Source organism: Seriola dumerili, unplaced genomic scaffold, assembly GCF_002260705.1.
Source record: "Seriola dumerili isolate Sdu_G_001 unplaced genomic scaffold, Sdu_1.0 BDQW01000219.1, whole genome shotgun sequence".
NCBI lineage: Eukaryota > Metazoa > Chordata > Actinopteri > Carangiformes > Carangidae > Seriola > Seriola dumerili.
The window spans coordinates 8,085,225-8,111,276 of record NW_019174474.1 but is presented as its reverse complement, the minus strand read 5'-3'; the positions used below and the strand labels follow the sequence as shown (position 1 = coordinate 8,111,276).

General features: G+C 40.9%; 5 protein-coding genes across 6 annotated transcripts; 4 read left to right on the top strand and 1 right to left on the bottom strand.

Annotated features, from left to right (window-relative positions):
* The first annotated feature begins 60 nt into the window (after nucleotides 1-60).
* fnbp4 (formin binding protein 4) lies at nucleotides 61-7,733 on the top strand. Of its 2 annotated transcripts, none has more exons than XM_022754319.1 (17): nucleotides 61-223; nucleotides 758-829; nucleotides 919-1,049; nucleotides 1,320-1,494; nucleotides 2,043-2,190; nucleotides 2,374-2,476; nucleotides 2,583-2,927; nucleotides 3,086-3,278; nucleotides 3,418-3,503; nucleotides 3,641-3,745; nucleotides 4,067-4,200; nucleotides 5,202-5,371; nucleotides 5,559-5,851; nucleotides 5,989-6,106; nucleotides 6,478-6,671; nucleotides 6,855-7,012; nucleotides 7,204-7,733. In XM_022754319.1, exons 1-17 carry the CDS (start codon nucleotides 100-102, stop codon nucleotides 7,289-7,291), a joined length of 2,637 nt encoding a protein of 878 aa, XP_022610040.1. In that variant the 5' UTR covers nucleotides 61-99; the 3' UTR covers nucleotides 7,292-7,733. The 2 variants fall into 2 exon arrangements, with proteins under 2 accessions (XP_022610040.1, XP_022610038.1); XM_022754317.1 differs by having other exon boundaries at nucleotides 3,418-3,557.
* Nucleotides 7,734-7,867: 134 nt separating this feature from the next.
* LOC111228697 (cytosolic carboxypeptidase 2-like) lies at nucleotides 7,868-16,228 on the top strand. The gene is made up of 23 exons (XM_022754705.1): nucleotides 7,868-7,972; nucleotides 8,301-8,353; nucleotides 8,585-8,714; nucleotides 9,050-9,223; nucleotides 9,321-9,428; nucleotides 9,840-9,990; nucleotides 10,099-10,354; nucleotides 10,543-10,935; nucleotides 11,116-11,258; nucleotides 12,060-12,219; nucleotides 12,559-12,685; nucleotides 12,777-12,877; nucleotides 13,060-13,172; nucleotides 13,281-13,359; nucleotides 13,565-13,657; nucleotides 13,785-13,862; nucleotides 13,965-14,063; nucleotides 14,272-14,350; nucleotides 14,596-14,748; nucleotides 14,858-14,888; nucleotides 14,992-15,209; nucleotides 15,308-15,449; nucleotides 15,686-16,228. The coding sequence occupies exons 2-23, from the start codon at nucleotides 8,318-8,320 to the stop codon at nucleotides 15,906-15,908; spliced, it is 3,087 nt and encodes a 1,028-aa protein (XP_022610426.1). The 5' UTR covers nucleotides 7,868-7,972; nucleotides 8,301-8,317; the 3' UTR covers nucleotides 15,909-16,228.
* Nucleotides 16,229-16,441: 213 nt separating this feature from the next.
* tmem17 (transmembrane protein 17) lies at nucleotides 16,442-18,600 on the bottom strand. Its single transcript, XM_022754707.1, has 5 exons — nucleotides 18,186-18,600; nucleotides 17,906-18,009; nucleotides 17,207-17,320; nucleotides 16,937-17,080; nucleotides 16,442-16,754 (listed from the first exon to the last, which is right to left on the bottom strand). Exons 1-5 carry the CDS (start codon nucleotides 18,298-18,300, stop codon nucleotides 16,677-16,679), a joined length of 555 nt encoding a protein of 184 aa, XP_022610428.1. The 5' UTR covers nucleotides 18,301-18,600; the 3' UTR covers nucleotides 16,442-16,676.
* A 93-nt stretch (nucleotides 18,601-18,693) lies between these two features.
* LOC111228698 (tripartite motif-containing protein 47-like) lies at nucleotides 18,694-21,358 on the top strand. The gene is made up of 6 exons (XM_022754706.1): nucleotides 18,694-19,272; nucleotides 19,513-19,608; nucleotides 19,715-19,948; nucleotides 20,037-20,193; nucleotides 20,280-20,318; nucleotides 20,432-21,358. The coding sequence occupies exons 1-6, from the start codon at nucleotides 18,694-18,696 to the stop codon at nucleotides 20,950-20,952; spliced, it is 1,626 nt and encodes a 541-aa protein (XP_022610427.1). The 3' UTR covers nucleotides 20,953-21,358.
* A 963-nt stretch (nucleotides 21,359-22,321) lies between these two features.
* Nucleotides 22,322-25,631, top strand: LOC111228553 (tripartite motif-containing protein 47-like). The gene is made up of 6 exons (XM_022754517.1): nucleotides 22,322-22,937; nucleotides 23,020-23,115; nucleotides 23,622-23,867; nucleotides 24,159-24,309; nucleotides 24,410-24,475; nucleotides 24,565-25,631. The coding sequence occupies exons 1-6, from the start codon at nucleotides 22,329-22,331 to the stop codon at nucleotides 25,092-25,094; spliced, it is 1,698 nt and encodes a 565-aa protein (XP_022610238.1). The 5' UTR covers nucleotides 22,322-22,328; the 3' UTR covers nucleotides 25,095-25,631.
* Nucleotides 25,632-26,052: the final 421 nt, after the last annotated feature.

Sequence of the window (26,052 nt, the reverse complement as noted above, 5' to 3'; positions counted from 1 at the left end):
ATCCGGAAGTTCATGCCTGCGCTTGTGGCAGCAGCTCGAAACAGCAGAGCAGAGCCGCAACAACGACGCCAGTGAAGGGAGCAGGCCCTCTTACTAGGGATGGGGAAGAAAAGTCGCCTCACAGGAGGAGCGGTGGGTCGGAGAACAATCCTACAGCTTTCACCTCCCGGGATCCGCAGTGGGAACGCCGGAGAGAGGGAAGAAGCGCCCTCGGGATCTGATGGTAATATTTTTGAAAACATGCTATCACAGTGGCTTGTTAGTTTCAGGCTAGCTGAAGGCTAAACGGTCGCGGTATGTAGAATGGGCCCAGCTGGTAAAGAAACAAAGACAGTAACAATTCACAACAATATTTAGCTAACAAATTAGTTAATATATGGTGCAGATATACACTGTCAACAAAAACAGCCAAGTGGCTATAGCTAAAGCAACGAAATCTTTGTTTTTTCATGTAGCGGATCGACCAGAAGCTAGCTGCCATCTTGCTAAGCTAGCAGGTTTGGGGGCTTGCCAAATATAGGCTTATGGCAAACGACTGGGTCAGTTAACCAATACTTAATTAACCTACGTAACATATACATAGTGTTACGCTATACCTGCATTATCTATGAGTGTGAGGACTTTGCTTGTGTGGGTGAATAACGTTAGCTTCCAACCATTAGCCAGTCTGTGTCTGCGTGTAACGTTAAAGCTAGCCATCTTGCTGCAGTCTAACTGTTGAGGCTCAACATTAACCTTTTGGCTGTGTGAATTGCAGACGAGCAGGAGGGTGATGGACACAGATTCGTGAGAATCACAAACATGAAAGCTCCCGCAGTAAAGGCCACAGGTAAGGTAACTGTATGTGTGTGTATCCTAGACAGTGGAAACAAAAAAGTCTCGTTTGACTGAGCCAAGTTGTTTTGTCTCCACCTGTAGAGGGGTTGTCCCTGCTTGGAGCCTACGAGGATAGTGATGAAGAGGATGCTGGAGACTCTCAGCGTTCAACTGCAACTTCTCAACACAACCAATCAGCAGACATCGACAGTACACTGGCCAATTTCATGGCTGTGAGTATATATTTTGCTGCACATCTTAATCCCTTCTTTTGCTATCTGGATTGTAAAACAGTGTTAATGTTAATCCTAAATTATCTTTAAGAAGCACAACCTCAAGTTCACAGAAGCAACAAACACAGTGCTAACTTGGGCCTAGTTCTTCATTAATAAATCACATTATTTATGTAAAGACTAGCTCTTAGAAGAGTGTTGTTCATACTTTGGACTGAAAACATATTATTGTCAAAAACATTCATTACTGTTGTCATTTTCCCACCACAGGAAATTGATGCAATCACGACTCAGCCAAGTACAGATGATGTAACATCTCATCCTTCAGTCCCAACTGCTACCCCACCCAGACCTGAGGTTAATACTCAGCAGCCGGCTACCAGTGAAGAACAGAATCAGCAAAGTACAGATTTTGAGTACAATACTCAGTACTCACTAGCTGGAGGTAACTATTTGCGACACCCTAACATGCCTAACTAAAATTTACTATGCACTTTTGGTTTGTTTCTTTACCTGATCTCCTTGCACTTATTGAATAGATGTAGTGATTACTACTTACACCAAGGTCTCCTATTGCACTGAAGCTTTAGTGTTGTCCCTCGCTTGTGAGTCACTTTGGATAAAAGCATCTGCCAAATGAGTAAACTTAATGTAACTGTCTGTATTAAAGATCAAATGTGGATGTCTCCTCCACTCCAGTCAAGACCTTTTCATGTCTCTGTTGTAATATTTTAACAAAGCAATTGCATGATAATTATAGTTGTCTTTATAATATAAGGAAAGAGATTTTTTTGCCAACTACCTTGTAGAACAGCAGAATTTTGATGTTTTGGATCAACTTTCCAGATTGCTGAACACTAATGAAATCATTCAGGATATATCCTAAATCCTAAAGACAGTGTTTTTATGGGAAGAGAGAAAGTGTGCATAATATATCACCTAAAATATGTCATCCTTTGTTCCGTGGCATCTCATGCATATGCTTTTTTGCAGTGGGTGTAGAGATGGGAGACTGGCAGGAGGTATGGGATGACAACTCTGGTTGCTACTACTACTGGAACACTGTGACCAACGAGGTGTCCTGGGAGCTGCCACACTACCTAGCTGATCAGGTGCAAAGCCTGGGGCAGTATGCCAACAGGTAAGAGTGACCGACAGAAAGACAGGGTGTATTATCAGAACTTTGTGAATGGCATCTTCATCTTTGAAGCCAGATAAAAATACTGTACCTACATAATCTGAGGTACACTTCGTTTCAGTTTTCTTGGTTTAGTCCCACTACAGAAATTCAGTTGATTGATGTGTTATATATGTTTCTTTGAAGCTCTAGCGTTAATGGCAATGGCACAGCCCATGGAGGTTATTACACAGAGGAAAAGGCTGCATCTACTGCAGCCCAGACATCAGTGAAAGAGACCAAAGTGAAGGCAAGTTTCATTCAAGTCCAACACAAATGTGAATCAGCTTGATTCTGTGGTATTTACGATTATTATCTTGAGTTTTGATATATTACTCTCATGTTTTGTACAAAAGGAGGTAATCGAGAGTGTTGTAGGACTCACAAGTGAAGAGGAGGAGCGCCGTGGAGTGGCTGCGTCTCTGCTTGGTCCTCTGATCCCCTCTGAAGTGAAAGAAGCAGAGGAAAAATGGAGAAAAAGGCTACTAAAAGGGTTGGATGAGACAGAGAACAGTTTGGATTCTGATGGAGAGGGTGTACGCCCTGCAGGATCCCCCTCTACCCCTCTGCGTGACTCGGACTCAGCCCCGACTGTCCAGAAAGATGTGTGTGCCAAGAAGCAGTCGGGAGACAACTCGGATGGTGAGGAGGAGACAGAGGAAGACACAATGGAGTTGGAACTGGCTCTGGAGAGGAAAAAGGTAGGCATTTGAAGCCGGTTTTTCTGTTAACTTTGATTACTGGTAGGAATTACTTTGAAATTGTCTTTTAGTGCGCAGTAGTTGCATTCTTACATTAGTGACATATGTTAATTTCAATGTCACCTAGTTTTAACCTGACTCTAACATCTGACTCCTAGGCTGAGCTCCGGGCACTAGAGGAGGGTGATGGGAGCACCGGGGCTTCCAGTCCTAGTTCTGAGACAAGCCAAGAAGCCTCTAGTTCTCGTGCTCTTCTACTGAAGAAAAACCGATGGAAGACTGCCTTCCCCTCTGCTCCCAGCCCAGAGTCTAACAGCAGGGGCTCAGACCTACAGGACAACACAGAGACTGGTGAGTCAAAATGTTTACATGTGCTAGTGAAGGGTGATATGCATGACAGGGTTGGGTAAATTACATTAAAAACTCCAACCTGTTAATGTTTTGATCCAGAAATTCCTGCAAACTTAAATTCCTCTCTTGTGTCCTATAGCACCCTCTAAAGTCCTAGAGAATGTGGCAGAGGGAGACGAAAAGGAAACGGACAATGCTGAGGAGAAAACGGTTCCAAAACCTCCGGTAAAAGAAGAATTGGAAACGTCTGAGCTCAAAGTGGAAACGCCCGAGCTCAAAGTAACAGCAATGTTACTATTACTAACCATAATAACTGTGACAGTCTCTTCTAAGACATTTTTTAATGCAAAAAAAATATGTAGTTTCAGATTGGAGAATTAGCCAACACTTTAACCAGCAAGATGGAGTTCCTGGGGATAAACAAAAAGGCAATCTCAAACTTCCAGTTGCTTCTGCTCCAAACTGAGGTAAGAGGATGGTTGTTCAGTTTTATAAGCAATATTACTGTAGCTTCCACTTGTAGCTATCCCAGTGGGGCTTCTAAAATATTTAATGCTTAATTTTATTTCATATCATTTTTGCACACCGCCATGTGGTAGTACTTAATATTTAAAATTCTCATAATAATCCATCACATGGTGTCATTCTGGAAGCTTACTGTAATTACTCTTCTATGTTACTCATCTATCTTGTCATTAATTTACCTCTTTCTGGGTTTTTATCTCGCTCTTGTCTCCTCCTGTCCCTTCCCTTTCTCTTTTTGGTTTATTTTTTAAATTTTCCTCCAGACACGGATCGCTGACTGGAGGGAGGGCGCTCTGAATGGGGTCTATCTTCGCCGCAGGCTGCAGGAAGCTGCTGAACACATTAAATATTACGAACTTAACGCCACCCCTAAAGGCTGGTCCTGCCACTGGGACAGGTACGCGCTCCTTACCTTTCACATCTCTAAACTCCCTCGTCCCCCAAAAATCTTACCGTGTGACTACACCCCCTTCACTGCAGATGTTGCAGACTTTGTAACATGACTTGGGGAGAAGCTTAACCAGTTCGAGTGGATTGAAATAATTACCAGAAACAGACTCTTCAGGTTTCTATGATGCTATCCTGGCACTCTGCCTTGCTGATAAGGGAGCATACACTCTGGGCCAGCCTGCTTCCTGTAAAATATACCTGCCACAGAGAGGACTCCCTCTCCCTATAACAGACTGTTAAGCCCTTTTTTGTGAGGGCAAATTACGGGTCCAATCAAAGGAAAATATTGGGAGGGGGGGTATGGTAAGAAGGTTGGTTGCGTGGGAGAGCTTTGCACTTTACAGGACTACAACTCCCAGAATGCAATGCAGACAGAGTGACGCCCTGGAAGCGACGAGTGTCATGCATCAAATAAAAGGTGAAGATGGAGCAATGACGGGAATCCAGCAGGTCAGACCAACTCTATTTCATATGTCTTCCTGTTTTTTTATTTTCCTCTTTCTGATGTGAAATGAGTTGATTGTGTGCTTGTTATTTTCTGACCTATGGTTGTTGTTGTTGATGATGATGATGATGATGATGATGATGATGATACTTCCTCCCTGGCGTCTTCCTGTGTCTGGGTGGGAATGGTTGTCTAAAACGGAACAAATGTGACAACCATGGTGTGAGCTGCTGAATGCTACTTTCAGGACCTAGAGATGATTTGTTTTGCTTTATTAATTTTGAGAGCAAGGTGGGTTCCCTATCCACATTCATAACCACACTCTAATTGGGCTCTTCTTTTGGATGGCTAAAGTTGCTGTCCATGTCAACACCCCTGCCCCTTTACTGTGGCCATTATGTCCACTCCCTTGCCCCACAGTCCCAGGGTATCATGCCACTCAGCCAGTTGCTAGGCCAGTCGTTGAGACTCTTGTTTTCTATCTCTGTTGTCCCACTCTTTAGAGAGCACAGGCGGTATTTCTATGTGAAGGACCGGACCGGTGAATCCCAGTGGGATTTCCCAGCAGAGGAGGACAAAGAGGAGGACCTGAAAGGCAGCCAAGGTACCCAGACACAGACTTCCAGCCAAGGAGAGACCAAAACATCATCTGCATCTACTGGTGGGGTTACAGGTCAGTCTATTACTACTGCTGCTCCTTCATACTAAAAAATCTCCCCTTTTAAGTGTTGTCTTTAATAATTTTAGAGAAGAAAAATAAGTGTGACTCCTATTGAACATGTGCATGGATAATATTAGGTGAACATTGCTTTGCTGTCCCTCACAAACACCCCATGTTTTTGCCTTATTTCAAAAAACAGGATCTACTTATCCCGCTGCTGCACCACCAGCACCCCCCCAGCCCAGTGCATTCTGGTCCCCATCCCAACCTCCTCTTCCCGACAGCCCACCTCCACCTTCCAACTTTCCCCCGCCTCCGCCTCTCCCCCCAGGCTCTCCTCCTCCACCTCCTCCTCCTCCTGACAGCGATGGAGAGATCATGGAGGTGGAGATGGAGATGGATGATGATAATGATGGGGAGCCTCCAGCCCCTGGAACTGAGGAAGACGGCAGTGGGAGGCCTCCTTTACCTCCGGCCGCTGGTAGCATGAAGGTATTGGCATAATCAAGTTTCTTCTTTAATTAGATTGTTTCTGTTAATACTGTACCTGATAGCTTTACATGTTTAAATTTAGAATAGTAATGTGCAGCATCGTTTAACTTTTCTTGTATTTCTTGTCACTCACACAGATTGCAGAGTCATCAGGCCCCTTGGGGAAAGGTCAGAAACGTAAAGCTGGTCAGATGAATAAAGCCATTACTATTGGCAGCAGTCCCATTCTCTACACCCAGCCTGCTGCCAGTGCAGGTAAACAGATATCGCTACACATCTGTGTATACATAACTTTATATGATAGGTTTTTTTTTGTTGCTAATCCTGATAATCTGTGTAAACTGCCTTATTACACATCCACTGAAACAAGACTCAAGACCAATTTCAGTGTCCTCCTTAAACACTGAACATTTTACAGTGCAAGAAGGTGCAAGTGCTTCCAATCATAAAAACAAAGAACATGAAAGAACTTTCCAGAAATATGTATATACTGAGCAAAGTACAGCAGTATAGCACCTCACTGAGGTAGTGCAAGAGTGGTAATTCAAACAACAACCTTTAAATGTTTACCCTATTATTATAATAATAATAATAATAATAATAATAAGGGTTATCTTTGCCTGCAGCTCCTATAATGTCAGCAACTGCCTACTGGGGTGTGCCGGCTGTCACTCCCCCCTTGGTTCCTTGTGAACCTCCGGTCCCACCTGTCCCAGCCCTACCTCCTCAACCACCACTGCCACCATCCCAGCCACCCTTCGAACCTCCTGGAGCAAAAGCTCCACCTACAGACAAGACCAAGAAAGCCAAAAAGGATAAGGTTAGTATTGGAGTTTACATTTACATGACGTGTCAAAAGAGAGTAGTAGATATATTTAAAGAAAACTTTGCTTAAATACCAATAATATTCATTATTAAAGCTACAATATATGAAGTCAACACAATGTTAAATGTCACAGAAAAAAAACCTTTTTTCGTTGGGATACACTCTTTTGCTCTGTAGTCAAAGAAGAGTAAGACCAAAATGCCTTCCCTGGTGAAGAAGTGGCAGAGCATCCAGAAAGAGTTGGATGAGGAAGAGAAGAGCAGCTCCAGTGACGAGGACAGAGACCAACTTAACAAGAAGAGTATCGAGGATTGGAAGCAACAGCAGCTCATGACGTATGTTTCCATACAATGTCCAATCACCATTTTAACAGCCTCAAAATGTAATTAAAATTGAATTGTGCACATACTATACAACACTGATATACAGATGTAGCTACACTGAGTTCACATCTAGTTTCTTTAGTTTTTTTCCTTCTATGTAACCCTACCCTAAATGTTGTACTATTGGTTTTTTTTTTCTCCAGAGGAAAAGCATCAAAGAATGCCAACTTTGAAGCACTTCCTGAAGACTGGCGGGAGCGATTGAAGAAACGGAAGCTGAATAGCACGTAACATCTAGCCTGGGTCATTCACCGCCTGCTCAGCATTTTTTAAATCCACTCCTATCACTAACATAAGGTCATCCTTCCCAAGTTTAAGTTTTGTTCAGTGATCTGTGGACTTTTTCTACCATTTTCCATGTTCATGATGCAGACATGTAAAGGCCCCTACATGGCAGGCCATTCACCAGAGGGGTTTGAATGTCCTTTTTGTCCTGTTTTTGTAGCCACAATTGTAAATGTGCCAAATATCTTGAGTTCGTTAGTTTATGAATGGTGACCACCACCATGTAGATGACCACCACCGTTTGTTTGGAGGGATTGTCTATTTTATTGAACATTTTTACAACTGTGTACATAAAAATGTATAGTGGGTTAAGCCATGTTTTTGGAAGGGGAGGGAATGTCACTGAGCTTGTATATTTTGTAAAAAGTTATTAAATGGTTTTTTCCAATGACTTGTCTTTTAAAATTGTGATTTTGTGAAGCGTTTCCTGGCTCGATGACACAGTAGGGCATCTCCACGACAACCGTGGTGTTGTTGATACATCCTGTTGCTTGGTAACGTTGCTTACTCGGAGAAAGATTGTTCCATTTGTCGTGGTCAACAAATTTGATTTTCGGTCTTTGGTTTAAATACGGGTGCTTTGTTTTTGTTTTCAATGTATGGCAGTGCAATAAAAATGTAAGCGAGGTAAGTGGCTGTCAAACATTTGTTTAAAAAAAACGTTGCACACGTTGAGAACAGCGTGGTAGCAGTAGTCAATTGAAGAAGCTAATGCTAATCTTAGCAACGAGAAAAGCCAGTCAATCATTAATGTAGTAGGGGCACATTAATGTAATAAAATGCTGTCCCTCACAAGAAGCGAGAAACCCGGCTTTAACTAACTAAATCCATGCAAAAATACCAGAAAGTCCGTGCTGAAGACGGGACACTGTATGAGCTGTTGTGTTCGAGCGATCCAGTTAACTACACTGGTATGCCGAAAAAAAAATGACTTTCTCTTGCATTTTCCTTTTAGCAGAACGTCAGCTAAAGATGCCCGTGAGAGATACCTCCCTGAACACCCCACATGTGAGTTTGGTTACTTGTTTTATTGTCTCCCCATGTGAATTCACTTAGAGTATCTTTTCAGACCATATTTGTACACACAAGCCCAAGTATTGCATTGTATTGATATAAAACATTCTCCTATCAAGGTTTTATACAAGTTCATGTTGATAATAACATAATTTATCTTTGTCTTATCCTGATACAGTTTTGGAAATAAGTGTACAACATTGATGACTTAAATTTCCCAATCAGGTAGAGAAAACATCAACCAAGGCTGTCTCTGCTATCAGGAATTGGTGGAATACCTTCCACTTGGACAAATCAGACACCAATAACTCCAACACTGAAGAAGACGAGGAGGAATTAGCAGAAAGAAGGCAGAGTAAGCTATTTTCATATCGGCTGCATTTGAACAACATATGCATGTAGATTGTATGTAGCTAGCTGTTGTTGAGATGGGACTGTGACAAGTTACAACTGGTTAACACTGAATGAATATGTGGAATCTCATCCCTAATTCTAGATCATTATATATTAAACAAGCTCTTTTGTCAATGAGATAATTAAAGCAATCAGGTGCAGCATAATCCCTTTTTAGCTTGTTCGGTCTAGGTGAGGCAATCAGGCAGAACTGATGAAAAATACATACCCCAGAGTGTAGAAGAACAGGAGGATGAAAGAACAGATATTAAAGGTGTGATTCATCTTCCCCCTCAGTGTCCAGAAACCTTAACCAGACTCTGCGGACCAGGCAGCTGCTCATAGATTTTGATGGTGGCAGACCAATTTTGAGTCTCAGGGCACCACTGGAACTGGTTAACTTTCCATCTATCTCCCGTCCCCGTTGGCCCATAGAGTGTGAGGTCATCAGCGACATTATCCATCATATAGGTAATTTTCATATATATTCAAACCTTTTTTTGTGACCAGGTGTGTTTCTGATACGACACTGACAATGACAATGACACTGAGAGAGTGTGTGTTGTAGAATGGGACCCCCCAGAGCCAGAGCCTTTTTATCAGGCAACAGGACATGAGAGGACACCGATGCCAGTCGGAGAGCAGCGAGGGAAAGTGGTGTACTGCATTGACCATGGTACAACTTTAGACACCAAATTCTGTTTGAATTTAAAAGCATCTTACTCCATACATTTGTATGTTAGTATTTGTATATTATGAATATGAACCCAACCTAACTCCTTTATGGCTCAAGATGTGGATTTCATATTGGCATCACCATCCCCATATGTAACTGCTGTATAACAATGTACAAGTCTTGCTTTCTTTCTTTTAATATAGACGTATAGTCATGGGAATTGTGGTAGGCCATTAGGCAGCTTAAGTGTCTTTCCTCAGTAGTATTATTACAGATATCAACAATCGTAATAATTTTCTAGATAAACGTGTGATACCCTGTCACTGCTGTCTGAAAACAACTCAAGTTTATTTTTATTTAATACCCTTGACTTTATAATCACTCTTTTCCTGTTGTTGTCACTCCTTTAAGCCACCAAGCGCCCCTATTTCACCTGTTCTCGTGTCGGAGGGAGCAGGGGGTCCATTAAGAGTGCCACATCATATGACATCAATCAGACAGACTTCACCCTCGAATTTGAATCACGCTTTGAGAGTGGGAACCTTCAGAAAGCCGTGCAAGTGTGAGTCTATTGTTGTTGCAGCATTTCAACCATTCTATTTCCATCCCTGTGATTCTAGGTGAAGTTACTCTCTCTCCCTGTTTCCGCTGATATTTCTTCCCTTTTCAGGGGTGTTTATGATTATGAGCTCACCTTGCAAACAGACATGTACACCAGAAAGCACACGCAGTGGTTCTACTTCAGGGTCAGGAACATGAAGGCTGGAGTGACCTACCGCTTCACTATCATCAACTTGATGAAGAGCAGCAGCTTGTATTCTCTGGGTATGAGACCACTCCTCTACTCTGAGAGGGCTGCCAAGGAGAAAGGTGTTGGATGGCAACGCATCGGCTCCAACATCAGATACTACCGTAACTGCAATCAGGTATGTGAACGTTCTGACATGAGTGGGAAAAGTCACCAGTTGTCACTTGTTTTAAAAAGGTAATCAGAGAGAACATTTAGTCATCTTTATGGTTTTGCAGAAAGTTTTACTGCAAGGTAGAACAGCTGGAGAGGCTGCGTAGTAATAAAATGTATTAAGCTGTCTCTGTTTCTATTTAGAATACAAAGGACAACAACAGCGACACCATCGCCCTGTTCTCACTCACCTGGACTCTCCAGTTCCCATATGACTCAGACACCTGCTACCTGGCCCACTGCTACCCCTACACCTATTCACACCTGCAGCACTACCTTAAGCATATTTCTTCCAAACCTGCAGTTGCATCATACTGTAAATTACGGGTCCTGTGCCACAGCCTTGCTGGGAATGCTGTGTATGTGGTGACAATAACGTCTCAGGGGGTTGGCAGGGTGGAGGGCAGGAGCAAGAAGGCTGTGGTGGTGACGGCCCGAGTGCACCCTGGAGAAACCAACGGGTCGTGGATGATGGAGGGGTTGTTGGACTTCTTGCTTGGGGACTCGGAAGATGCTCAGCTACTCAGGGAGACTTTTGTTTTCAAGGTGAGAGACCTCGAGCTCATAGTCTGTTGTCTGTATTATTATCATGATCATTAGTTCAATACATTTAAATTTATATGTCTGAATAGTAATTTACAAATTAGACCGTGAATGGACAGAATTTTGAGGTTGTGTTGTGATTCTATATATTGCTATCAAACAGTTTTTTCTAATGTGCTGCAGGTGGTGCCCATGCTGAACCCCGATGGTGTGGTGGTGGGGAATTACCGCTGCTCTCTGGCGGGCAGGGACCTCAACAGAAATTATAAGACATTGCTCAGAGATTCCTTTCCCTGTGTGTGGCACACCCGAAACTTGGTGGAAAGGTAAGGAGAGTGAACAAACACAAGGAGAGTGGTTTCATATTAAATAACTTGTATTTTTAGTGTTTTCAGTAGTCTTTCCTTTCTTTTTTTCTACATTTATGTAATTTATGTGTACATTCATGTGTATATTTGTCCAGTTAAACTGCACAAATCAGATGTTATATGGCTCTTTTATTAATTAATTTTATATTTACATAGAACCGGAAAATGATTAGTTCTTCTACACTGTGTCAGTGAACAACCAGTTTATGTTGGAGGCACTTAACACAGGATCCAATTGAATTAATGAATATTTCTTTTAGCTATTTTTTATATCATACAAGTAGGACTCTACTATTCATAGCAGTAAAAGTACATGTGAAAAAAATGGTTGGATTGATAGCTATAAGATACCAGTTCCAGTAAATTAGTATACCACTATCATTCGGTCAAAAATCGTTTGACTTTGTAACTTCTTTTCTTTCACATACAGGATCTTACATAGTTCAGCGGTAAAAACAGAAAGGAAAGCTGAAGAAGAGAGGCAGGGATGCAACAAATTTCAGTGACTGCTTATTGAATTGGGTCTTTGAAGTTGCATACAAAGTTCTGTCGAATGCTGCTTTGTGGAACTTTTAACTTTTTCTTCTGGGAACTGTGTCTTTCAAAATTAAATTTACAAAGCAGCTTCCCAAGCATGGCACATACTATATTTGCATGCTCTATATTTCTCTCCTACATTTTGTCTGTTTGGAAAGTCGACAAATCACAATCTATTCTGAACAAAATCCTTTTCGCCCTGTTATGTTCTATTTTCCCCAGGCTGATGGCTGAGACGGATGTAGTTCTTTACTGTGACTTTCATGGCCACAACCGCAAAAACAATGTCTTCATGTACGGTTGTAACAACCAAGGTGATGCTTCTCTGAAGCTTCAGGAGAGAGTCTTCCCACTAATGATGAGCAAGAATGCCAGTAACAAGGTAAAGTCAATGTATTTGAAAACTCTTTTATACCTTCATTTAGTCTGAGTTATATATAGTCCTTGAACATTTTTATTAATTTGTTTGAAGTACAATTAGAATTGCTACATTTATTATTTTTGGCCTGTTATGGTCCTGTTTTATTTAGCTTACAAATTCTTAGGGTAGAGGACACCATGCTTATTCAACAGTCACCAATCTGTTGCACACAAATCTACTCTTTACAATATGTCAAACACTTCATATTTACTGCATTTCAGAGGCAGCATCTATTCCTTGGTATTCATTTGTGCCTACTTAGCATTCAGCTACAACATCTTACTGTGCTGTCTTGCTCAGTTCTCATTCAAGAGCTGTAAATTCAGGGTGCAGAAGAGCAAAGAGGGAACAGGACGAATCGCCATGTGGAAACTTGGCATCAGAAACAGCTATACTATGGAGGCCACCTTTGGAGGCTCCACTCTAGGTAAGTTTAGTTTAAGTTTTCTGAATGTGAGTTTATGTATATAAGCTTGCGTGTTTCTTCTATGATGATGTATCATCCGTTTAACTGTTAGGTGACAGAAGAGGAACACATTTTACTACTCGAGACCTGAAGTCCCTGGGCTTTTATTTTTGTGACACCTTGCTAGACTATTGTGATCCCGATCCAACAAAGGTGAGAGATAAAACCTCATGTCTTTTATAGAAATGTAGACTCCTTCCATAGCTGGAGCACCAAAATATACCTGCATCATACTGGTATTTAAAGCTTGAATTTTGTGACTCTTGACATTTAAAAGTGAGCGTTGTGTTTGTGTAGCTGTTTTTTTAATGTTCCCTCTGTTGTATTTATTTCAGACCACTTACTGTCTGTCAGAGCTGGCAGCGATGTTGAGAAAGGAAGTCAGAGAGAGGCTGGGCAAAGATCTGGGCACTGACTGTAACTTCTCTGTGTCTGACCTGGAAACGAGGTGATTTAGTAATTTATCATTATTATTATTATTTATACTTGGGCAATATGGGATAAGTATGAAATGTGCTCTCACTCAGCTTGAATGCGAATATTTTTGCTTTCACAGCACCAGTGGTTCAAATAGTTCAGATTCAGATGGACTCCCAGTTCATTTACTGAACCAGCCACAAACTCTCCATCCAGAGGTATAGTGACTAACAGAGATCTGTTTTACATATTAATGCCTTATTACCAGCTGTGGCTGGTATTGTTTTCACCTTGTGAGTCTGTGTATGTTATCGCTAGATAATTTGCAGTTTTCATTGTAAGGTTAATCTCACATCTGGATCAGAATCGATTGTGTATCATGTCTTGTATCAGTTTACCACATACTCTTATTTTCCTCAACAGCAATCTCCAATGAAGAAGAAAAAGAGACGCTTAAGGAGTCATAAAGAGAGGAACAGGCTGCGACCAGAGAGAGTGAAGAACACAGAGCCAAAGGTCTTGCAAAGCAGTATCAAAAATATTGTGAATGGCTACTGACTAAACGGTCCATTAATGAATGCACACTCTTATAAGTGTGTATTACTGACGTTAAACAAGACTGAGTAGTGAATGGTCTTTGCAGGAGTCCAGCCTGCCACATGAGAACACAGTTAAAGAGAGCATCCCAGAGAGGATTGGAAGGCACAGGAGAAAATGGCAGGTATGAAGTAAAGAGAGTGAATATGTGTAGGAGACAGAGCCAGCCAGACAAAGAAGTGAGATTTCCTGAGATGTTCCTATTAATATTTCTTTCTTTGTGAAGGTAAATAGTCTGATGAAAAAAGCTGTGATTCCTCCTTCCACCACTCACTCTGGCGAGGTTAGTCAGGTGACTCTGTGGCAGGGCTGCGAACCTGTCAAGGTAAAGAGATTGAATTCCCTCATAGTCACCTTATCCCCACCAAACTGTTATGTCACCGATACTGACACATTATTGGTCAGCCATAAACATGTATTCACATACTCAACTCAATTTTATTTGATACAATGAGAAAGTTCTTGTAATGCTTCAAAAAATGGAACAAAATCTGTAATTTGACTTGGATTTTGGGATCTTTTCTGTTCTTTAGGACGACTCTCTGGAAAACATGAGGGCCGCATACCTGCATCGCAGGGCATGTCATCTCACAGCTGGGTCAACTCACACAGGTAACCTTTTTTTTGGGAGGTTCGGCTTTTCTAAAAATTGCCCTTATATGCCCATTGTCTAATTCACTAGTACTATTAATTTAGTGCCATATTTTGTAAGGTTAATCATATTGCCTTATGACTTCTAATTATTTATATTTTAAGTAGATAGTCTCCTGAGGGGAAAGCGATGAATTTTTCATCCATCTCTGCATAAGGAAAGGTCTTGTGTAGCAGTGAATGGTGTGTTTGGCTTGCTTTCACAGATGACCTGGGGATGGATACAGGACACTGGAGATGTTCATCTCAGCTACTGCACCTAAGTGCTCTTATTCCACCTTCACCGAATGTCATAAATCCCATCCACCAACAGCATCACTACCCCCAACAACCCTTTGTCTCCTATAAAGTCTACAGAGGTTTGTCTGCATCTACAGTACAGCTTCAGATGGAACTGAATTAAAGTTCCATCATCTATCAGTCAACTCGAGCCTTCCCCAAATTGTAACTTTTGTTTCCCTTTTTCAGGGCATCCATCTTCCCTTAGAACATCCCACAGGTAAACCTGACAGTGAAATGTTACTATTAAATAGATAGTAGATAACTAAATGCTGAGGTATGGTCAGATTTACTAAATTAAATTAAATTAATGTTTGTGGCAGGTCATCCATGTGCTTTAAGATGGTTCCAGACATTATTCCAACAAAGCGCCTGCTGTCAAGCGTCACCAATGACAACTTCAACAGCCGGTATATTTACAGAGACAGAAATTCTTTACGGGTCTCAGAACGTTACTTTGTGCCTGAGGAGTCCTCCACCTCACACGCAGATACAACCAAGACCAAACGGCAGAATGGGGAACAGGAAGATGATCCCGCAGGTTGTTTTTTGATATTCACATTTATTATAAGAATGTATGTTTTTTTTAATGTATCACTAACTTCACCTCCTCTCTACCTGATCTTGCCATTTATTCAGTGGGTTTGACCCTGTTGAGATGTATACCGCTTGGAGAGCAGAACCAGAGAGATCTCACCCACAACATCCCCGTGAGAGAAACGAAATCACACAGCAAATTATTTGTGCCTGTGCAAAGGGCCACAGACCAAGGAGGAAAAAGGTTAATTCATTTTTAATCCTCTTGAACACTCTCTAATTATCCGTCATTCTCTTTCTGTTAAATGCTCAGGTTGCCATTGAAGGTCATTGTTTGGGACATAAGCCCTGGTGTTAGGCATTTATGATCACAACACAATCTTTGTGCAGTGGTGATAAGACGAGCATTAAGCATTTTACCTCATTTTTATGGTCTTTCAAAGGTCTTCTGTGCTCCCTATCCTTTTTCAATTTCCTCAGACTTGGCAAAGAGACTTGTGAAGACAAAAGGCATATGGGTGTTTTACCCCCTGTGTCAAAGCCTTCAGGTATGACAATGGAACTTCCACATCCACACAGTGACACCCTGAGGAGGCTTCAGGCGAAAGGCATCAGGCACCATCACTTTGGTAGAGAAAGCCAAATAAGAATGGATCCACAAGAGGCAATGGTCACAAGACCATCGCAGTCTGCCCCAATGTAGGGAGCAACATTTAGAATCTGGGAACTACAGGTTGATTTTTATTCTCTGTTCTCTGGCCAGTGATGAGAATTTCCACTCATGAGTGAAGAGGATTATATTTTTTGCTAGAATTTCAACAGGTGTGTGAAACAACAGATATGCGGGGATAACACTGCTGTTACCTCGTTTATACAGACCTCATGACGCAGGTCAAACTTGTGTTGTATGGACAGAAGGAGTTAAGTCAAATCCCAAGTAATAATTACTATCCATTGGCAATCTTTGTTTAATGTTTAATTATATGTCCTCTTTAAATATTGATAAAAATTGATATTAACTATAAAAACTGATATTTTGCTTAATTTTAATTACAATCCTAATATTTTGTGCTTAGTCTTGATATTGGTAAGCACAAGATTTACTGATGATAAAACTTTTCAGAGCACACCACCAGACAGTCAATGATGCAGTATATAAGCTGCCTAATAAATGATACACAGGCTCTGTGTTATGTAGATTTTATTTATTGCAACTCTATAAAAATAACAATGCAATACAATACATATACAATCCAATACAATGAAATATAATGTGAATAAAAATACAAAAATAAATATGGTCAAACATTTTTCTCCTTAATAATCATTTGTGGGAAGAAAATAACCCATGTACTGCACTAAATATAAAAAGTGACATATAATTTTTGTTGTTGGCCTCTGTGTCTGGGTGGTGTTAGGTAAGGACATGTCCTGGTGTGTCGAGATGTGGCATGTAAGTGAGCTTCAGAATTTAGTGAAACTGTCTGAGATGAAACTGGGTTTCTGTGTGTCTGACCATGTCCCGGAGTGCCACAAAACCAGAGAGGGCCTATATCATTCAGGAACAGAAATTTTTAAAGAAAAACATTTAGATTAAATCAGCAATGATCACAAAGTAATGAAAGCTTGAAAACATGTATAATATAGCCTTCCAAAAATAAGTACATGCATTGGTTTGTTTGGAAATTGTTGAACTACACAAGTCAGTATTTAAGTGGAATGTATACATACCTGTGTTAGTATGAATATAGCGAGAACTATGTGAACACCTCTCTCCAGGGGCTGTATGAGAATGGCTTCATTAAAGAGCTGAAACAGGATCAATGGAAACTGAAGCAGGATGCTCAGGAGCCAAAATCCAGCCAATTCCGGGACCTTCCACAAACACAAGCATGACATGAATTACAATCTCTGCCTTATATTCACTATAATTAATGTCCTCTTGTTTTGTGTTTGTGTTGTGTCTCTAAATCAACTATATCTTTATACATGATGCACCACCTTTTCTTGCAGGTTCCCGACATAACCGAGATAAAGTCTAATGGCTTCTATCAGAGTCATCACGATGAGAACAGTCACAAGGATGAACTTGTAGTAGTCTGGCAAGGCAGGATACTGGAAGAAATCACAGCAATGGAGTTAAACGAACTGAATTTTAATTAATGTTCTAACTTGTTTCTAGGTACTCCTGACAATAACAATTAATGCCAGTAAAAATAAATACCTACATCGGCCCATCAGGTATCACTTAATCACTTTGTTGCATACTTAAATATCATAAATATCACAGCTTCTTTTTCTGGTAACTGATACTTTTCTCCTGAGTACTACAAAGGTTTGGATTTAAATGTTACTCCCCAAATATACTAGATAATATATTTTTAAGGATGGTGAAATAATTTGTGTTTGTTGTTCAAACAGAAGTGCACATACAGGTCTATCTGTTCGAGGAGCCAACTAGTAGGATCAACCACAATGGTCATGTACTGTAGTCTGATAATATGAAGTGTCTGTTGAGGGCTAAATCTATCTTGATTTTAATTGGTGAATGTAATTATTACCATCCTAAATATACCCTAATTATAATGACAGCGCCCCCGATGTTTATGTTTTCACACGGTCCGATTATTTATTTAGAAAAGAAACATTAGCAGTATTTCACATTAACATCCAATGTCACTTTCTCTCGTTTTGCCTTACCTTGAGGTGCAGCATTACAATTTCACTGATCCACCACAAGGGGAAGAACCACATGTTAAAGTACAGAGACATCTGGAGGTGGAGACTTGACAAAACCCGCTTGTCTGATAAACAAACCACAAAAAGGCAACATTTTAAGAGCCCAATATCAGCAACAACTAGTGTAAAACTACATTGGAGACAAACACAGCCCAGTACAACCGTCCCTGTCACTAGTTAGCTGCATTAACATCAGAGCTAATTCGTCCATAACGTTAGCTGTGGATTGGGTTGAACTTACCGTGTGGCAAAAACGTGTCATTTTCCTTTGAAAAAGGCTCAGACCGACTCTGGTCAAATAACACATTCCGAGAGAAGTCTTCTAAACGTCTTCTGATCGTCTCCGGTAGGTCCATCGTGTCAAATACTCTCTGCTAAAACATAAACATCACCAGAGGAGACACAACACTGCCTCCTCCTCACTGCAAAGATACCGAACGCTGCCGTCGTCTCCCTGGATACCAAAGAAATCTCGCGTTCCACTCAAATCTCGCATGTTAATCGTCTATTTGTTTCCTCCGTTGCTTCCTTGGTTTCCTACATTGTCTCCTTGCTTTGGTCCCTTAAATACTTTAAGTGACACGACTTCTCACAAACGAATTTTAAAGGGTGACATACGCTCCCTGTACATTTATAAATGTATTCAATAAGCAGATGTATTTGGGGCACCATTAACTTCAGGACAATAAGAGAAGGCACTCCTATTTTCGTTTTAGAGAAAACGAAAGTTAGAAAGTGTTGTGATGAAGATGGCAGAAAGCTGGGCGGCAGGTCCGCTATCATGCTCGATATGCTTGGATGTACTGAAGAGCCCTGTGACCCTTCACTGCGGCCACAGCTACTGTATGGATTGTGTGAATGCCTACTGGGACGAAGAGGACCAAAGTGGTGTTTACAGCTGTCCCCAGTGTAGACACACTTTCAAACCAAGACCTGTGCTCAAAAAAAGCACAGTGCTAGCTGACTTGATGGGGAAAATGTCGGAACCAGAGAAACCCACACCCCATGTAAAGGATGGAGTCGGTCCAGGGGATGTGGAGTGTGATTTCTGCACTGTGAGGAAGCTGAAAGCTGTCAAGTCTTGCCTGGTGTGTCTGGCCTCCTACTGTGCCACTCACCTGCAGCCTCACTATGAGTCTGCTGCTTTCAAAAGACACAAGCTGGTGGAAGTATATGCTTCCATACAAGAGAGGATCTGCCCTAAGCATGACAAGCTGCTCGAGGTCTACTGTCGCAGTGATGGCCAATGCATTTGTCTGCTTTGTGTGATGGATGACCACAAAGGTCATGACACTCTCTCGGCTGCAGCAGAGAGGAAAGAGAGACAAGTAAGGACATGTATTTTTGGCCCCAGTTTGTGCTTGAAAGTCTTCAGTCAGTCATATTCCTGTGAAATTAAATTCAAATATAATTTTACAATTGGTTTAAAGGTTGTTTTCTACTAATGACAGGGAGATTTATACTGTATGGTTTATTACTGTATATCTATATACATATCTGTCAAGTGTAAAATTGTATTGAAAATCAAAGGTGAACAAAGGGGTAAAATGACATGATTTTATTTTCAGAAACAATTTGGAAAGAAAAAACAAAGATACCAGCAGGGGATGCAGGAGAAAGAGAAGCAGCTGCGGGAGCTGAGACAGAAAATGAAAGCACTGAAGGTGAATTGTCTTCCTACTTTTTCTTGGCTTATACGTGATGCATGTGTCCTGTATCCATTTCTTTTTACAGTAACTAAGATTATTCTCAATGTCTTTCTATTGTCAGTGTACTGCAGATGCAGCGGCCAATCAGAATGAGAAAGCCTATGCTGAAATTGTGCAGATGGCAGATAAAAGCCGACGTGCGGTGAAGGAGACAATCAGTGTTCAAGAGAAGGCTGCGATGAGCCGAGCTGAGGCACTCATGAATCAGCTGGAGAAGGAGATTTGTGAGCTGAGGATGGGAGAGGATAAACTGAAGCAGCTGTCCCACACGGAGGATCACATTCATTTCCTGCAGGTACACAGACACAAAACAGATCGATCAGATAATGTAGTGGTAAGGAAACTACAGTTCATTTTGTGTTTTTGTTTTTAAATGTTTGTAGAGCTGCCAGTCAGTTTTTGACTGTCCAGAACCTGATGTGTCTTCAGACTTCAACATCCACCTACACACATCTTTTGACTTTGTGACAAAGGCCATTTCTGATTTAAGAGACAAAATGGAGAACATTGCAAAAGCTATTGCAGAAATAACAGTGACAAGTAAGAAAATACCATTAAACTCATTTCTGTTTATTTACTGGGATTGATGTTGGTGTGAGATGTTTTTTTTCTATTTTTAATTGAAGATGATCCTGATCCTAAAACAAGACAAGAGTTCCTTCTGTGTAAGTGGTCACTGTATTTTGGCATAAACACATTTGGATGAAGTCCATTCCTTCCAATGCACTTCACTAGTCACACTGAATGATAATTTCTTTTAACTCTATCTACCTTTCAGATTCCTACCACCTCAGTTTGGATCCCAACACAGCATTTGAAAACCTAATACTTTCTGAGGGAAACAGCAAGATAACCTGGATTAAAAGGGCTCAGCGTCATTCATACCACCCAGACAGATTTACAAAATATGATCAAGTTTTGTGCACTGAGGGGTTATCTGGAGTTTGCTACTGGGAAGTTGAATGGAGAGGGCCCAGGGTTGAGATCGCTGTGTGCTACAAAGGGGCAGAGCTGCAGGAAAGTTGCTTTGGATACACAGATAAGTCCTGGTGCATTTCCCTTTCAAATTCCATTTGCAGTTTTTGGCACAATGGAATCACTGCTAGAATATCCGTCCCCTGCTCCTCTACTGTAGGAGTGTATTTGAACCATAAGGCCGGGAGCTTGTCCTTCTACAGTGTGTCTGATTCTGGTCAGATGATGCTCCTTCACAGAATGCAGACCACATTCTCCAAGCCTCTGTACCCTGGGTTCATGGTCTCCAGAGGAGCCTCTGTTAGGATACTCACAACAAAGTAAACAGCCATTGTAGTTTGTACAGTGTTAAGCATGTCAAGATCAGTTGTTATTACTGGTTAGCTTACCTCAGTTTGGTTACTTGCAGTGAAATTTCCTGGAGTTGGGGTTTTGTCAGTTCAAATAAATGCATCTGGCAAAATATGTAACTATGTAACTAGTTGCGCTACAAATAAATAATAAGTGCATTCGGTTCATGTTAGTTTTTAAATGTTTTGTCACAAGAAAAACAGAGAGAGAGAGGCAGAGAAAGAGAAACAATCCCAGTGTAATATTGGCACATTGTACATTGCATTTCAGCGCTGTCATCTCAGAATCTGTTATTCATTAGATGGTGTATCAGTGTGCTTTGTTGTTTAACACATTTTTATGCCTCTGTGCTCTGGGCCAGAGGTGTTTTTCTTTGGGAAAGCTGAAAACTGTATAAGAAATTGACATTTATTGACTAAGGAAATACTTAAAAGTATACTGAAACAATATACAATACAGCTCTTGTACATACATCACTTGAATAATAAATAATCATCAAAGCAACTTTACATTATACTTCTATATTTTTATTTTTTACTGTATGTCCGTTTTATTTTATTTTTTATTTCCTCTTTGAAATGTCCCTGTTTTTACTGTCTGCATATTTAAAATGTTACTACACTTTTTAGGTTTTTATGTATTTCATTATATGGAGATGGTAAAGTATATGAATGTGTTTGGATTTCAATACCATGCAATGATATTGATTAGGCTTTAGTGCAAATGCACTGTTGAAAACCTGTCAGGTCTCCAGAATAGGATCAAATATGAGACAAAACATAGCAGCTGTTTTAGAGTTATTACTTTACACTAACCTCTAAAAATGGGGAAATTTACTAAGGATATTACACCTATGAAGTCTATTGTTTTTTTCTCCAACATTTTCAACATAGTCAACAACAATTTAGAAGATATATATGAGATCTGCATTGGTAGATTCTAAATGTCATCCCTCTGCTCGTTGCCTCTTCAGTTCTGTCATAAAATGATAAACACAGTACATAACTGAGAACAAAATATCTCCAGAAATCCCACCACATACAGTGGTGTTGCCCTAAATGCTCCCTCTGTCCTCAGACAACAGTCACAGAGACAAAGTTCAGGACTGTAGGCTTTCACAACACCATTGTTTAAACAGGGGAAAAAAGAAAGACACCGACACTTTCGACTCATCTCTGAATGTAACAGGGAAAAAGAAACGTTGGAGCAATTTTGGAGGTTGTTGAGACAAGCCTGAGTGAGGGTTGACACAGGTTCATTGTTGACTTCCGCTGCCAAACAAACTGCCAACAAGCCACTCCTTCTTCAGAGGAACTGAAACTAACTCCGTCAGTCTAAGGGGGGAAAACATGGCTTACAATCAAGAGCTGTTCGACTGCTCCATCTGTTTACAGTTACTGGAGGATCCCGTAACGACCGCGTGTGGACACAGTTACTGTATAACATGCATCAATAGCTTCTGGGATAGAAATAACAACAGTGGAGAAACTTACAGCTGTCCTCAGTGCAGGGAGACTTTTTACCCGAGGCCTGTACTGAAGAGGAACACGCTTCTGTCAAACTTGTTGGAGGAAAACAGGAAGACAACCGGGCCAAGTGCTGCTATTGCTGCTGCTTCTGCTGCTGCTGATGATGATGGTGACAGTTGCGTTACACCTGGTGATGTACAGTGTGACGCGTGCACGGGGAGAAAAAGAAAAGCTTTCAAGTTCTGTCGCGTGTGTTTGGCCTCTTACTGTGAGACTCACCTGCAGCCTCACGTCGAAGTGCCGCCGCTTAAGAGACACAGTCTGATTCCAGCCTCAGCCAGGATCAAGGAAAGCATCTGTGGCCGTCACAACAAACTTCTGGAGATTTACTGCCGCACCGATCAGCAGTTCACATGCATGATGTGTGTGATGGATGAACACAAAGACCACGACACTGTGGCAGTTGCAGCAGAAAAGTGTGCAATGGAGGTAATTCAGTTCAGCCCCATGCCGAGATAGATCATTTGCTGCCTTTTCTTTCTATTGTCACTGACGCTTTGTGTTTTAACAGAGACAACTGGAGAGGACCAGACAGGAAATCACAGACAGAGTGCTGAGTGCAAAGTTGAAGATGGCAGAACTGAGACATGCTGCAGACTCTATAAGAGTGAGTGTCAACCACAAACATAACTGTCCTTTATCACTTTATTCAACAATACATTTCTTTATTTCTTAAAATGTTAAATAAAAAATAGATGAAAAATATTTAAAGTATAGAGGAAATAGATGTGGGGGTAAACTGTGTTAGGCCAAACGGACATATAGTTATCCCAAATTGTCAAACTACTCCTTTAAAATTGAGCAGATTTGCTTCCTCCAGCTACGTGTTTCTCCAGGTTGAGAGCAGGTCAACTAAAGAATAATTCTTACTTAAATAATTCACATGGGCCTGCAAAAAGCAATGTTTAGAATGTGTTGAAAAATGAATTTACTTCTGTGTATCGGACATATGTATATTTCTGATATATTATACAATATATTAAAAAAACTTTAATTTACACTGTAAACAAAAAAGTTACTGATCATATGTTGCCGAATAATTAATGGAACTGTAAAGTTCCATAGGACTATTGTAAATGTCAGCAGTCATAAAAAGGTGTGTTTCCCTACTAGGATGCTGCATGGGAGGCGTGTGACGACTTTGAGCGGCTGTGTGTGGAGCACATCCGTTTATACGTCCGTTCTGTGGAGAGGAAGCGTTCTGAAATGAGGGAGAAAGTTGGAGGGGCAGAGAAAGCTGGGGTGGACTGGACCAACAGCTGCCTCGGGCAACTGCAGCGAGAGGTGTCCGAGCTGAAGAGGAGAGAGGATAAACTCAGCCAGCTCTCACTGACAGAGGATCCCATTCAGTTCCTTCAGGTGATGACACGCTTTGAGGACATTTTCTGTTTTCTTTCATTTAGGCAGCGTATCTCAGTGTATATCAAGAATAACATGCATGACGTAGTTATAGGGTTAAATGTGGCCACCAGGAGGGATTCCTTCAGATTTGGGGTGACATTACACTAGTTAACTTGTTAACATTTGCATTGTTCATCGCTCTACTCTTTGATGCATCAATAAATGCTTCTGCTTGAGCCACTGACTCACTTAACCTTCCTCCAGCTGCTCACTAAGATTTACCATTTTGTATGTGTTTGCCTTGTGCAGGGTTTCAAGGCCCTGGGTAACCTGACTGCATCCCCACACTCACATGAAAGACTTGACACACTGGCAGAGTTTGTCACTGCACAGAAAGATACACTGAAAAATATGTGCAACAAAGAAAAGAACAGATTACTTTATTCTGAAGAACATGTGTGTACGTATGACCAGTTTGGATTTCTAAACCTTACGATCATCAGTCTATTTCCTGTAATTTGTTTAAAGAGAATGAGCTGTGTTTTTTTTCTCTTCATCAGTGTTAAAAATGCCAAGGCTGCAAGAGGAAATAAAATCAAGGACAGAGGTTTTGACCAAATACAAGAGTAAGCGAGATGTTAATTCACTTTACATAGATATCAGCACGTACATGAGAGTTTCACCAGCTAAATGAGTTTTTGATCTTTCCTTGCAGACTCGGAAGTGGAGGTGGATCCCGACACAGTAGCAGCATTTCTTAGCCTGTCTAAATGTAACAGAGAGATATCGTGGAGTGACAGGGACCAGGCTCATCCTGACCACCATGAAAGATTCACCTACTATCACCAAGCTCTGTGCAAAAAGGGCCTACAGGGCAACCACTACTGGGAGGTGGAGTGGGATGGCGGCATTGTCGAGGTGGCTGTGTCGTACAAAGGGATTAAAAGAAAGGGTTCTGGGCAAGATTGCTGTTTTGGCCACAATCATCTGTCCTGGAAATTAACCTGCTCTCCTTCTGGCTGCACATTTTGGCACGATAATCTTCACAAAGGCCAAATCCCTCCGGCTCGGTCCCGCAGAGTAGGTGTACACCTTGATTATGAAGCAGGAATGCTGGATTTCTTCAGTGTTCACAACTCCGACAGGTTGATGCTGCTGCACCGAAGCCAGACCACCTTCACTGAACCTCTCTATCCTGGCTTTTCTGTTGATTTAGGTGCAACGCTGAAAATATGCAACATCTAAGCTGAACCGCATGAGTAAATGTAAACCTCAGGACTTGCTACACTTTTACATTGTCTGCTACATGGTACATGGACAGAACAAAAGTTTTCACAATGTGAGTGAGTGAGTGCAACTGGCTCATTCGGTGCTGATTGAGAATCAAGATTATGAATCAAAGAGTGGAAAACTTAAATTTCTTTTTTCTCTTAAATGTTGCATTAAAACTGCAACAGAAGAATTTGTTCAGCTGTTTCTGTTCAGTTATCACATTTAAGGCTTGCTCTGGCAATCATAATAAACTCCAGAAGGCACAAATCAAATGAGTATGGGTAATCTTGAAACTTCATCCATTTACACATGCTGAGTCAGACTATTTCAGAAAGCTTTACTGGCTGACAGATACGACCAACTTTATTGAGATATTTCTCATAAATCTTTTTTTTTTTTTTAAACTGCCAATGAAATACACTCACAGCTACAGGTGAGTGTACAGGTTGTTGAACAAAATGGACATTGTTTCATTTTAATGCTTTGATGATTAAAAACATTTCTTCTGTTCTTTATGCTGTAAAAAGAAATCATTTTCCTACAAGCCTAAACTCGAACCAGCCGGGATGCATCTTCAAAGATTTATTGTTTGACAAATGCTTGGAACATGGAGGCTGTGCCACTCTATCATTATAATGTCATAGTTTCATTGTTTTGTTGTCTGTTGTACGTTGGAGGAGCACAATGGAAATAAGCCTTTGTTTTTTAACCCTTCATGATTTTAACTACCACTGTGTTTATTTTGTATTTTTAATTATCAGAAAAATCAGTCAGTCCATCAAGCAAGCAGAATGACTTTGCTTTAGCTTAATATGCTCAAATAGAAGACGATGCTTTTCTAATGATATGTCTATTGTTTATTTGATTTAATGTGGTTATTTACATTTTTGTGTTTGATTAGATGTGAAATTCTGTATTTACTGTTATTACA